A 14209-nucleotide genomic window follows, 5' to 3' on the forward strand; every position below is an offset into this window, starting at 1 on the left:
GTGCCTTGATTGGTTAAGGCAGTTTAATACCGCCCCCTTCCCTACCGTTTTGTTTTTGCATCTATACTTTGATATTTTCTTCAAAATACCCACACAAAAAAAGCTCCAAGATCATTTTCTCCGTGGTGATCTGCTGGGTTTTTTTTTAATTACTTAAAATATAAAAATAAATAAAATATTATTCTTGTAAACATATAAACTATTTTTCTCTGGAGAGTTGGGGCAGCTAAATGAATCAAATCAGGCATACTTAAAAACACCTTTGTTTATTTAAAGCTTCTCAGCTGCTTTTTGTTTTCCACTCGACTCTCCACTCATCCCAGTCGATCAGGGTTCGTTTCATGTCCCATCCTGCAGCTTCAGCACCTGAAGGTTACATTTCCAGAATCATGCTTCCACTAAAGGAATCAGAGAGGATGATTGGTAAGTTAAAGCAGTTTTGCATGTGCTCACCCTTAAGTAATGGATTGAAAATGGCATCCATCAGCTTGTGACTCTTGTGCACCATTTCCCAGTGACCTTCTAAAAAGAAAAGAGGAAGTTTTACAGTTCTTCACATTTAAACAGTTAAACATGGAAAGAGGTAGAGGCTCACTTTGTTGTTTCGGTGCAGCCCCTGTAGCTTCTCTGGAGTTTGACGAGCTCAGCATGTTGCCGAGTACTACCGCCTGGCACATCGCTCTGATTTCGTCACTCACTGAAGCTTCTGGTCCCAAACAAACACATACACAGCCTGCGAGAAAGACAGGAGGTTTAAAAATAACTTTCCAAGTATGTAAACATGCTGCTTTTCTTTGCATGGGTGGAAGACAGCATACCATTTCTGACTCCTAACAGGTAAGGCATGCTGTTTTCCTTCAAAGCCAACTCAAGATCTTCTGGGCTGCAAAATGAGCAGAACGATAATGAAATTCCTTTTAGTTTTATGACATGTTTCCGAAGTGTTTTTAACTTCAACATATAACAGACCAGTGGCTCACAGCTGGAATACACAAACTGTGGCAGGAGGAGGAATCTTTAAACAGCTCATCGTTTTTATCCATAAACTGTTTCAGTTATTTAAGATCATCAAACTTTCTGCCCGTCACGGTTTCTGTGTGTGATTTAAGACAGACTGATTTGGGGGTCAGAGGAAGGTGGACAGAACAGACAAGGAGGCACATGAAATGAGAAAAGCCTTCTTCTTCTTTGCTTCCTCCACTTGCATTGGTGTGAGGAACTAAGACGCAAGGAAAAGAATCGAAAACATGTAATTTGAGAAATGAACGTTTCAGCTTTTCAGTGTCTGACTTTAACTATTTAATAAAAACTTCCCTGTTCTGGATTTTTCCTCCTTGTCTCACTCTTCCCCTGCATATTTTCATTGCTACTGCAACATTTAAATGCGTGCAAACCAAGTTTTGAAATCACCTCTGTGCAATCTCCTGCAGCCTCACTCCAAGCTTTATCGGCACAGTTTGCCCAAACTCTAAAACAAAATCAAAAGCAAAACAGAAGACAACTTAATAAGATTTACAATGACTCGACACAGGACTCTACCCTGCCAGTGTGATAGCACAAAAAACTTAATTCTTACCAAAGAAAACTGGTTCTCTCTGATTGGCCTCTGGTGGACTCAGGATTCGTTTGTCCTTCAGGTACTGCTGCAGTACGATAGAAAGCCGTGCTTCATTGAAGGTTTCCATGACAACTGAACGCACAGCCTTGTAGTTGGCAAAAAGATGAAGCACGGTGAAGAGGAAGAAGAGGCAGAGAGTCAATCTAAACAAGACAGAAAGGGAGAAAGAGACTGAGGTGGGTGATGTTAGAGGCATGAAACACTCTAAAGCAACAGTTCACCCACATTATTTACTATTACTATTTTTTTTTTTATTATCCTATACTTTGATTATCATTTTTTTGTTCTTTTTCTTTATTTTTTTTTCTCTTTGATAACTTTACTTGCTGTGCAGTCGTTTAAGTCAAATTTACTTGACCCGATCCTTCTAGATCATTTTGTCTGGGTTTGGAAGTACCAGCTAAGGAAATGTCCACCTTGTCTTATAATATAATAAAAATGTACCACAATCACCTTGAAGGCTCAAAGTGCCAAGAAAAAAAAGTTTTTCTCCAAAACTAGAACCTCACATCAAAACAATCATAAACAGCATTGCAGGCTGGAGCAAAAACATGTTTTTTGGGTAAACTGACCCGTTAAGAATATAATTAGTATTTGAAATATAGCAAAACTTACACTGGATTATCAGTGACGAGGGGAATTAGTATCAGACTGACCAGCAGTCCGGCCAGATTCACTAAAGTCTCCTAAAGGAAAACACAGAGATGATGATGTTATGATGGCTTTACAGATTTGCTACAAATTACCTGTTTTTTACTGTGTGTCTCTGGAGATAAACATTGTGTACATAATAAAATGTATCTGCTTCAGTAGCAGGGACCTGAAATGTTGCTGTTATTATTAATCAAACGTGCTTTACCTGGTTTAACTTAAAACTACCATTAAAGGGCTTTTTGTGCTTCTTTCTTGTGCCACACCAAAATATTGTATACAGAATATATCCTTTTATAATTACCATCACATTAAGTTTCCATCCTGGTACATTTGAAAGATTGAAAACATGTAGACAATGAACAGTGTAAAACTGCTCACGTTGGTTAGCTTGATGATACACAGTGTGATGAAAGTAGGAAGTGGCAGCTACCTGACTGCCGTCTTTGGCAGAGATGTCAGCCATGTTGTCTCTGCGGGCCTGATGAACAGTGAGAGCCGCTCTGGTCGCACCACCTGCCACTCCAACAATAGACTGGAGAAGACAAACACAAATGGATGACATGCAAGATAACGCAACGTAACGTTTTATACTTTTTCTGCATCCTTGCACCTGGGCTGTCCTTGGTCAACTAGACAGGAATTTCATTTTTATATCACCTATTTAGCAATGGGAATAGCCTTTTAAATTGTGGTGTACATTAAATAATTTTGATCAGAATTAACCTGTTTTTTGTTTGTTTGTTTGTTACCTTGAATATCCCTGCAGTGCACACAATGAAGGTGAAGCAAGCAGGAAAGTAAGGAGCCAGTATTTCCATGAACATGGCAATGTCATTGAGCACATCAGCAAAAAGTCTAATTGGGAATTAAAAAACAAACAAAACTCAAATGGGTTTCCTGTGGTGACTGGAATGACTTGTCTTACACATTTATCACATACCTCCATTTTTTTGCTTCAGAGTCCAGCTTACTCCTGGAAAAAGACGAAGAAACTTACTCTGAACATAATTTCTATCAGAACAAAAGCCAATGTTGTGTGTGTGTGTGTGTGTGTGTGTGTGTGTGTGTGTGTGTGTGTGTGTGTGTGTGTGTGTGTGTGTGTGTGTGAGTGAGAAGAGACTGGCAAATGGCATTGAAGGAAATACTGATAGAATCACTTCCTTAAATTTCCTTAAAGCACTGAATTTTATGCACTTTAAAAAAAATTTATCATCAGTGGCCACAGTTGTAGAATCTAAAGTATTTGCTTTTGCACACTGGGTTAGATCTTCTCATATAAGCCTTACCCTTTCTGCCAGGCGAAGAGGATTCTTCCCAACATGCCAGTCCCATCTGCAGGGAGACACATTTGTTTGTTATCGAAACACCAGTGAGGTCAGCACGAGCTGTGCAGGGTTAATGTAAATGTAAATGTACTTTTCCACCTTTTAATAACCAGGTAACAGTGGCTGCAGCTACGGTGGCCTCCTGGTTTCCAACACCAACACCTCTGAGGGAAGCCTGAGTGGCGAGAGTCCCTGACAGGGAACTGGAGAAGGCCTGAGAGAGGAGGAAGAGCGTGACTGAAGGGGTTTAATGTCACAGATATGTAACTATCCCTGTTGTATTACCCACTGTACCTGCATTGTATCCCAGAACTGGTACTGCAGATAATCATCACTCACACTCTCTGGATAACCTTGAGGCAGAAAGACGCTCTGAAATCAAAAGTTCAAACTTCAGGTTGATGTTTGCAGTTAGCGTAAGCACAATTAAGTTCACTTGTGCCTTACTTTAAAAACTCCAAAAACCGAGTTTCCTCCTGAGTGACCTTCACTCCCATCTCTCCTCCTCTCCATCACTCCATCTTTTGATACATACTTCCAGGATTCTGCACTGCCATATCTCTCTGTTGCCAAAACCACACCTTTGTCCGTCTCCATTTATACTTTTAAGAGCGATAGTCGGAGGGATGTAAACGATTTTTTAAACAAACTGAGCAATTCTGCGGCTTCAGATCCACTGGAATGCATTTAATTAAAGCCCAGCTAAAAGTGGACTTCAGCGTGACAGAGCCGACGTGTCCTGTTTTGTTTTGATTTGTGACGTTTCCGGGTTTGCTTCCGCACTCACAGTTTCCCGATCACTCATTGGTGGATTAGAAGTTCAAGGCGGAGCCCCAGCGGAGACGCTCAAATGATGTCAAAGAAACGAGAAATAGATTTTTTTTTTCTTCGCTTTTTACGGTCTTGCTGGAGGAACAATAAATATTTTTCATAACCATGTGTCAGTTAACATGAATGAACTCAGATGATAAAAAACAAATACTGTCAAAAAAAAAAAAGCGTACACAAGCAGGATAAATAAATAAAATATAAATAATAAATAAAAATAAAAATGTGATACCAACATTGCAATGCACATTCATTTAAGACAATATCTACAGTTTCTTTCCCCTAAATTTCACCAACCTTGTTTCATACGGCTCATGCAATGAACTTCACGTAATTTAACCATTTTTCCATTCTTTAACTTCCAGGTGATTTAAAATTAAACATAAAAGTATAAACACAATACATACAGTTAAATAAATAAATAGAAATGGTTCACCCTGTCTTAGTATGGCACCTGCTTTTTCTCTCTCCCCTCTGTGCAAGTGAATGGTGATTAACCAATCCTTTACAGCAGTGGGTGTGGTGTCTGATAACCCAGAGCAAGCACACCTGTTGTACACCTGAGTGATCATCCTCATTATTTAAATTCAGAGTGCTGCTCAGGACCGGATTGTTAAACAGTTTTTGTGGTACTGTTATTTAGGGGGTTTAGTGCAATTATGAACTGTTTGCTTGGGTTTAACCTGTGAGACACTCACCTGCCTTTCATTTCCTGTGTTCCTCTCTGGAGAATCTGGACTAATCCACGTACCTGCCTTGTCCATTCCCCCTTTTACCAGCTGGAAAATAACCTGCCTAATGGAAGCCAAGCCCAATCACAGTACTTTGCAAAGACAGGAAGTTGGTGGGAGGTTTTCCTGGTCCTTACTGGGGAGTTAACCCACATTCTGAGGAAACAAACTTCACTGCTGCAGAAAGCAGTAATCGAACTTTTGCACCTAAGGACCATTTGCTTAACTACGAATGGTTTTTCAGCCAGTTTATTAACCAGTTAATTCTTGAGTTCCAGTTGTTTATCTTGCAAACCCACCTGTGCTCTGCTGTATTTACTCCTGTTTTACTGGTATTAAAGTCAAGTCAAGATACTCAGACTACCACAAACGTTATAGCTGTGACACTTAAAATTGATTTAATTCAATTTCATTTATGTAGTGCCAAATATAATAACAGTTGCCTCAAGGTACTTTATACTGCAAGGTAATGAACGTACAATAACACAGAGAAAATCCCATCAATCAAATGACCCCCTTTCACCAAACACTTGGCAACAGTGAGAAGGGAAAAGTCCCTTTTAACAAGAAGAAACCTGAAGCAGAACTAGGTTTGGGGAGGGGTGACCATATGCTGTGACAGATTGGGGGTGAGGGAAGAGAAACAGGACAAAAGACAGACTGTGGAGGAGATCCAGAGTTTAATATTAACTAATGATTAAATGCAGAATTAAATGCAGGTGTGTAAACACACAGTGAAGAAGAAACAGTAATGCATCATTGGAAGCCCCTAGTAGCCTAAGCCAATTCTAAGGCAAGAATCAGGGTCACCTGATCCAGCCCTAACTATATGCTTTGTCAAAAAGGACATTTGTAAGCCTAATATAATTCAGCCTGCGGATGTAAGAAAGACCTGCTTCATGTGAAGCACAGAAGTTAAACTGATAAAGAAATAGAAATTCAACAAGAAACTAACCAGCAGTAGACCAGTAAAAATGTTGAAGCCAAAGCGTGTCTAGTGTTCATAAAGACCTGGGTTCATAGTTCATCCATCATTTTTATGAGCATGCCAGAGAGCTACTGAAATATAAAATCCAGTATTAAAACTTTAAAAGTTTTAATACAGGATGGAAAGTGATTTATAAAACTTTGGATGCAGAAGTACATATAGATAAATATATTTTTTCAATTATAAATAAATAGTTATAGTAGTTACATAGTTAAATATTTACCTATAATTTTGCAAGCTGTGGCTTTAGTTGTTCAAGGTAGTTTCTTAAGATTCCTGTAAGCAGTGCATTGCAATCATCCAGCAAACTAGAGATACATGGATGAGTTATTTAGTTACATGATAACCGCTGAATCTTTATTATATTTCTGTGGTGATAAATCAGATTCTAACAATGTTCATGATGTGGCCCAGGAAATCTGTAAAGTGAGGTCAGCATCTGTGAGACTCCAGTGGTCAGGACCGCTTTCTGATCAAAGTTAAACTGAAGGCGGTTTTAGCCATACTGTTATCAACATCAATGAAACTGATAGTGTGTCAGTCAGCAGACTGGGAACGCTGTGTCAGGAGCATAGTTGATGACACATGCTTATGACACACTCAATTAACAACCACGTATTGTGATTGTTAATCAAGTGACCATGGTAACTGGTGTAAGTTAATAATTGTCATGGGGTATGACACATGAGCTAAAATTCCCAAGACAAACACCAAAATCCCACCCTCCATTGGCCTGCCCACCTCTGTAGTTACAACATTGCAGAAATCATTAGAAATCTTCATAGTTTAGTGTCAGTGGTAATTCGTGGATGGGTTTTTTTCCCTTAAAATTCTACAAAGTAATGTAACATTAGTTATGTGTCTGCAGTTATTAATAACAGACAGATTTAGACTGTTTTTCTTTAAATGTGGTTTAACAAGATTTAAGTAAGGCAGGAAAAATACCAGACTGTCACAAGGTGTTTACAGTGGTTAAAATGCCCTTATAAACAGCTAAAAGTACAAAAAAGGGGGGTGAGGGTGGGTTCAAGTGAAGACGTGGAACTGTTAAGACTTTGAATGCTCTGATAATCAGCCTAGACCTCTGTAAAATTAGTTGCAATGAGTAAAACTGAGTTTGACCTAGTGTCAAAAATAAATAAATAAATAAATGAGAATGATATATTCAGATAGCAAAGGCTAAGGTTTAGATTCATTACCATAGGTGAGTTAGATCTCATAGGGTTCAAACTATTCTTATATGTCATCATTTTATTGCAGTTTTTGGGGAGAATGTAAATATATTTACTGTACAACTTGCACCTAAACATTTTTATTGCACAGAACTGTAACTGTGCATCTACAAAACATTTGTTGTTTTATCGCACACAGTTGCAGTCGTATTGTTGATGCAGGAAAGGTCAAGGAATGTGGGCGGTAACAGGTCACAGGTGGTTTAAATGATTCACCTGGAGAAGAAACTTACCAGTCGCATTCTTCTAGTATTACTCAGCCACTACAGGATATTTGCTCACTGCTATTTTGCAGCAGACTTATAGGCTGCTTGTCCTGAACCCTGCATCCTGCCTTAATTACCTTTAAAATTAGAAGAAATCACACACACCCTGCTGATGGCAAAAATCATAAAAAGCCTACTCTGACTTTGTTTTGCCATCATTCAATAAAGTTACTGTTTACATATAACAGCAGTGTTTATCTTATGTATCTTCTCTGCTTTAGTTGATCCAGTTTACTTATGTAGATCTTTCAAATTTGAAGAATAAACAGTTCAAGGTGTTTAAATGTTTCTGTGGGGTACCTTTACTTGTCTCCAGATTCTGGCTGTTTTCCATTATTTGTGTTACAGAGTTGCATATTCCTGCCAGAAGCTATTTGTGGATGTAGGGCAGTGCAGATGACTGCATCACTTGTATGTTTTTGTGTGTCCACTCCTAGACACAGCAGAGGTTTTTCTTTTAACAGGACAGAATTTACCACAAAAATTCTATGTCATAAAACTTTATTGTAGTTTGTTTGTATACTTTCATTTGAATATTTTATTCAGTGATCTTTCCCCAGTCTAGGTTTGCTCAATTACAACTCTGTAAACCAATTTTATTGCTTTGAAACAGCCAGCTGTCGCTATATTTAGATATATGAAAGGGTCATTACATTAACTGTAGTAAATGGTAAATGGCCTGTATTTGTATAGCGCTTTTCTAGTCCCTAAGGACCCCAAAGTGCTTTACACAACCAGTCATCCACCCATTCACACACACTGGTGATGGCAAGCTACATTGTAGCCACCCTGGGGCGCACTGACAGAGGTGAGGCTGCCAGACACTGGCGCCACCGGGCCCTCTGACCACCACTAGTAGGCAACGGGTGAAGTGTCTTGCCCAAGGACACAACGACCGAGACTGTCCGAGCCGGGGCTCGAACCGGCAACCTTCCGGTTACAAGACAAACTCCCAACTCTTGAGCCACGATCGCCCCGTTGTAACATATTGGCAGTCTTTTTTTTTTCTTTTTTTTTTTGAAATGCCTGGCACTATGACACAAAACAAACAGCACCCTGATTGTAACGTCACGGCAGGTTTTTTAGTCTCAGGGAACAGCCGTATTTGTGTACAGTGGGTGGGGTCAATGTTGGAAAAATGCTCTCAGGTTGCATCAGTGTTTAAGAATGTATCTTATGCGAAGGTCAGAGAGTAGAGGGGGGGTCAGGAGACTGGAAAAAAGCAGGGTGTGTTAAAAGTGATTGATTCTGCTGTGATGAGCAGAAAGAAAATCAAGTGTACAATCAGAGGAAAGGGCAATTTAAAAATAGATAGCAGACTGGAATCTCAGGTTTACCTGAAGGCATTACAAGTTCTGACACACCTTTCTCAGCTCTTCTGGAATCTGGTATGAAATAAGAAACAGTTGTAAGTCTGTGCATTATGTATCAGTGCGACTACTGAGGAAGAGAAAGGAAAATCTAAACTGAAATAAAATATGAGAACTAACGCAACACTGTGAGGTAATAACAAGCTGACACATTTTATGAGTGGGAGTGGAGACGGGGGGGAAAGAGGGCAGGGCAGTAAAGGGGAAATGGGAGTGGAAGTCGCAAACAGAGTTTCACCAAAGGCTATTCTTCCTGTCATTCAACAGCTTGTGTAGAACAGGAACAGATCAGGTTTATGTCGTCTCTCTACAATCACAGTAGCGCTCTTTGGATGTCCATTTGTAAATATTTAACTGAAATCTTCACATATTAAAGGAAGGCAGCTCGAGTTGGAAAAGACCTGCTGACCATCTCAACAAGGCTTTGATATCACTCTGAGAAGAAGCCGGACAAACTTTGAACAAAGATCAGACTGAGGAGTGGATTCAGGACACTGCCTTTTAAAACTTGCTCAGGTTTGTACTTGATTTCAGCCTTTGAATGCGGTCTAAGTGGTTGTCATAGTGATTAAAAAAATCTTAGCTCCCTAGTTGTTAATACTCTGTTTGCCTTGTAGAACCACCTTTAAGATTTTGGTGTACAGCAGTGTTTGATCAAAGCTTACTTAATCGCCTCATGTTTACTGTTGTATTCCACTTCATGTGAAGGGTGGAGGACGGAGTTTTCTCCCTCTTCACTACAAATGATTCGCAGCCCTGCATGTGTAATATTACACTCGGCTCATACATTTTCTCATCTCTTACCAAAAAATGCACAATGTAGGTGTCGCCCGCCCGGCTCTTTTAAATCAGAGGCTAGATAAGTAACACTTCAGGCTTCAACTTGCCGTAACAACCTGCCCACCAAGCTAGTTTTTCAAGCTATTACTTTATTTTTTTATTTTTAGTAACAGGGGAACACTGTTACGCACGCTGCTCACTGTATTGCAACATTCTTCAAAATATACTTTCTGTTTCTTATGGAAATACCCAGTCCTCACTCACATTCTCAAGAATACACCACATTTTTTTGCAGAGCGTGTTTAAACCCGTGGGAAACATTTATTTTAAATTCTTTTGAATCTGAATCGAAATTGTTTTGTTCAGTGGTGGAGAAAACCGGTTTACCTGAGCAGGGTTTGTCCTTTGAAAACAAACTAGTTCCTTAAAGTTGCTTTTATCTTGAAAAATCAAACATGTCTATCAAGCAGCCGTCAAACTGTCCGTTCAGTGTTTCTGTGCACACAAAATGTTTAAGCGTGTTTGAGATGTTCGTTTTTTGTCTTTTGGGTCAAACTTTCCCTAACTTTACGTCATATTTTGCAGAGATGTCAGAGTCATCCCAGAACCATCTAAACAACCTTGAAAGTCTTCCACTGACTACTGTAACAGGAACAGGTCTTCAACAACCCGAGGAAACCTGCAGTCAAGTAATCTGTGAGGACTCTACTGCGTCCTGCTGCAATGACAAGTACCACAGGAAACTGGCCGTCTGTAGCATCATCTGCGGGTTTTCCTGCTGCGGAGTCCCAGCTTTGATTTATTCTGTCAAGGTACTTTATTTTAAGTCATGTTCTGAGTACATGCAGGCGTCTCTTATGAGAATAACCATACTTAGATTAACTGTCATGGCTGGTTTGGGATGCTTTAGTCAAATTTTATCTGACACAAGACAAGGGCAAGTAATTCCTGTTGGAAACCAGATTTCTTCATGCAGCTCTTCTTCAATTTAAAAGAGTTTTTCAGCTCTACAATCACCTGTTCGTACAGGTGTGTTAAAAAACTTGCCCTAAACCAGGCACAGTGCAGTGAATGAGGGTATGATCCTCATGTTGTAAGAAAAGCAATGTTCTGCGGAAGTTATTATTCATAATGTGCACTCTGGATTTGTTTCCAATCCTATGAGAACAGCATCAGAGTGTGCAGCAAAAACACAGCTTCCACTTACACACAGCTCATTAATGAGAAACATCTTAACCTTCACATCTCCTCAGATCTACATATTCAATTATTATGTTCTCTTAGAATAAGAGAAACTGAAATAAAATGCTTCTTCTTTTTGATTTCATCTTTAAATGAAAAATATTGTCATGTGTTTACTTTAACAGGCTGAGGATGCTGAAAAAGCTGAGAAGGCCGAGCCGACGACAGACAGGAGAGCTCCAGAGTATTTAAGACAGGCCAAAAAATGGGGCATCATCTCCATCGTGACGTGGGTTTCCGTTCTAGTGTCAGCTCCATTGCTGCTGGCACTGGGCTCATATCTCGCCACTTTGATTGACTGATCAACCTCAAAGGAGAACAGCCAGAGGAGTGTCTCTGCTGATGTTTAAGGAGACGGACAGTGGAGAGCAGGAAGCTGCTGAATCAATGGCTACGAACACCAAAGCTGTGGAGAAACTACAGGTTACATTAAATGGAAAAAGGCTGTCTTGGTTTTTCTTACGCTGAAATGGGTGCTGTCCTAATTTATACTTTTCTAGCTCCTTTAGTTTTTACACAAAGAACAAACATCTTTCAAAATAGTATTAAATGTCTAACAACTGTTTTTGTTATATGCTGTGATATTTATTAAACCATCTGTTGACCCGTGGACTATACGAACGTACATGTATATATTATAGATTGAAGACTAAAGCTGTTATATATAATATAAAGCTACTTAAATGTAAAGCTGCTCCCGTAAAGACTCAATCCTTAATATTCTTACAGTTATACTTTAACTTTCTTACTGTAGATGACTACAGATGCTATATAAGTTAATCAATCAATCAACAAGTCACTTTAAAATGAGGCAACTTGTGACTTTAGGATTGAGTCTCTACTGGAGATAAAATGCGAGGCAGTGATTGGGGCAGTGCTTTATCAGGACATTATGAGGTCCTGTTCTTGCTATTTTAGTTTATTAATGTCAAATGTATATATATGCTGCACTTTTATACAAACATTAACAAACAATTTTATAATAAAATGAGGAAACTTTTATGGTCTTCATCCACTTGAAACATTTTAACATGTACTCATTAAAAAAACGTTGCCATGGGATTATTGCATTGTTACAATATTTACTTCATTAATGTCAAATGTATATATATACACATGTTGTACTTTTATACAAGCATTAACACAAGCTGTTTTCTAATAAAATGACAGATTTTTTATGCTTTGATTTGATTGAAGTATTTGTGCGTACAAAACAAAATATTTTAATAGTTTTACAGTATCTCATTATCATTTGACAAAGTTTTTTTTTTTAATGTATAGTGTTACTTGTACTGACCACATTCTTTTAATAGTTCAGTCTATCAGGGCATTTGGAGAGGTCACCCATGTGGCTGGGTGACTTTGGCTCCCACATTTGGGTGAAGGAGGACTTTCTCCTCATCAACAATTTATCTGGGGTTCATGCCTGTGGTTGTGTGAGGTGTAATCAGAAACTGGAACAGGAAAAACCAGTCCATGCAATCCAAGATTCCCGGGAGTCCGTCAGTAGTGACTGGACCCATTATGTGACCCATATATTGGCCAGCAAAACCTAGGTGGAGTCTGGACCATGAATGGCTAGACCACTCCCATGGATGGATTGGAGGTGGTGCCTGTATTTGGTTTCTCTGAAATTGAGAACCTACTTTTACCTTTTCCTCCAAAGAGCTCTGCATTCCCGGACACCACACTAATGATCTGGCAACGTTTTTTTTATTCAAGAAATGCCTGGATGAGCTTCATGCAGCACTTCGATCATCTGTGTTCATCCTGGGGTGGAACAATGACTCTGGAACCCCACATGATGCATCCATCTTGAACACCGAGCTCCTGCTGATGCTTGGCACAAGGTTTGCACCCTCCTGCTCAGCTGTTCCATTTCCTGTTTACTATGGTGTGATGAGAAAACCTAAACAAAAACATTTTATGATTTAATATAAACGTCCCAGTCACCAGAAATCTGTTTGTGCAGATTTATTAAACCTGGTAACACAAACTAGACCGAACTCAAGGAACTACCTCAAAATGTCACGACCTCTGGCCAAATCAGAACCATTCATGCACCTCGAATATCCAGCATATTGAAACACAAGTGACAGGTTACAGTCAGGGGTAAGGTAATATAGTACAGACTGTATTATGAATGACACACTTATTTTCCTACTTATTATAAAGCAATTTAGATAGAGCTGATTCAGATAACACGACCTTTCCTCTGGTGCCACCTTCAGATTCAACCAGTTACAGTCTTTATCAGGCGCGGCTTCATTCCTCATGCACAGTCCTGTCATTCAGAAACGTACATGGTAGAAGCACAGGTTTATGTCGTCATCCTACAACCAGGTGAATGGTGTTTGAATGACCATTTGTGGACATTTTTAAACTTCAACTGACACGTTTTAAAGGAAGACACGTCAGGTTACAGAAGGAGGAGAGAACATACCTGCTTATCATCTCATCAAGACTTTGATATCACCCTAAAAAGAAACCAGACAACCTTTGCTTCACTGAAGGAGTGACATCAGACCGAAGAAATCAGGTTTGTACTTTATTTAAAACCTTCTCAATCAACTCATGTTTACTGTAGTATTTCACTACATTTGAAGATACAGGCCATAATTTAGTTGCTGTTTATTCACAGAACTGTGTAATATTACAGTCCAACACTCAGCTGATACTTTTTCTTGATTGCACCAGCCAATCAAGTTTTTCAAGTTTTTGGTTTGTTTTAGAGAGGAGGGAGTGTTTTTCTTTTGTTTTGTTTTTAGGTAACAGGGAACATGGATACCTATCATCCTCTTCATGTTACACTTTTCACGGGATACTTTTTATTTCCTGTGAAAATACCCACTCCCCCAAAAAATTCTCACACGCACTTAAGAAAATACACTACAAATTTTGCATATTTTGCAGAACATGTTTAGACTAGGGTGAAGAGAGGAGCGGTGCTGATCTGATGGTGGGAAAGGATGCTGGACTAACCTGGTGTACACGAACATATAGCAAGAGGGTGCTGGGAGGTGCTGGGAGCACCTGGTTCCACAAAGTCCTCAATTCAAACCTCCAGCAGAAATTTCAAAGGAGGCTGGAGGCATTAAGTCTAAATAGATACTGTTCTGCTCCTTCTTTGCTGATGGAGCTGTGGCCATAAGGTGGTTGTGGCCTTTTGGGGGGA

At 39.4% G+C, this 14209-nt stretch overlaps 1 protein-coding gene and 1 long non-coding RNA gene across 6 annotated transcripts; one reads left to right on the forward strand and one right to left on the reverse strand.

Annotated features, from left to right (window-relative positions):
* Nucleotides 1–250: 250 nt before the first annotated feature.
* Nucleotides 251–5220, reverse strand: rusf1 (RUS family member 1). 5 transcript variants are annotated; one of them, XM_026164182.1, is made up of 14 exons: nucleotides 5124–5220; nucleotides 3892–3969; nucleotides 3697–3811; nucleotides 3559–3604; nucleotides 3213–3245; nucleotides 3022–3127; nucleotides 2703–2804; nucleotides 2234–2304; nucleotides 1577–1761; nucleotides 1411–1468; nucleotides 819–883; nucleotides 596–733; nucleotides 454–522; nucleotides 251–366 (listed from the first exon to the last, which is right to left on the reverse strand). In XM_026164182.1, exons 1-14 carry the CDS (start codon nucleotides 5187–5189, stop codon nucleotides 281–283), a joined length of 1218 nt encoding a protein of 405 aa, XP_026019967.1. In that variant the 5' UTR covers nucleotides 5190–5220; the 3' UTR covers nucleotides 251–280. The 5 variants fall into 5 exon arrangements, with proteins under 5 accessions (XP_026019967.1, XP_026019969.1, XP_026019970.1 ...); XM_026164184.1 differs by lacking the exon at nucleotides 5124–5220 and adding an exon at nucleotides 4862–4931; XM_026164185.1 differs by lacking the exon at nucleotides 5124–5220 and adding an exon at nucleotides 4723–4846.
* Nucleotides 5221–9285: 4065 nt separating this feature from the next.
* Nucleotides 9286–12096, forward strand: LOC113019980 (uncharacterized). The gene is made up of 3 exons (XR_003272127.1): nucleotides 9286–9528; nucleotides 10378–10604; nucleotides 11160–12096. It is a non-coding gene; the product is annotated as an uncharacterized LOC113019980 (long non-coding RNA).
* Nucleotides 12097–14209: the final 2113 nt, after the last annotated feature.

Source organism: Astatotilapia calliptera, chromosome 4 (assembly GCF_900246225.1).
Source record: "Astatotilapia calliptera chromosome 4, fAstCal1.2, whole genome shotgun sequence".
NCBI classification, from domain to species: domain Eukaryota; kingdom Metazoa; phylum Chordata; class Actinopteri; order Cichliformes; family Cichlidae; genus Astatotilapia; species Astatotilapia calliptera.

What these genes read in the sequence shown, in the direction of transcription:
- rusf1 (XM_026164181.1), bottom strand. Translation starts at nt 4,194, where the DNA reads ATGGAGACGGACAAAGGTGTGGTTTTGGCAACAGAGAGATATGGCAGT. An exon ending in GAGAGAACCAGTTTTCTTTG is followed by an intron (nt 1,469 to 1,576) that starts GTAAGAATTAAG and finishes ATTTTGTTTTAG; the next exon opens with AGTTTGGGCAAACTGTGCCG. An exon ending in TTTCAATCCATTACTTAAGG is followed by an intron (nt 367 to 453) that starts GTGAGCACATGC and finishes TGTAACCTTCAG; the next exon opens with GTGCTGAAGCTGCAGGATGG.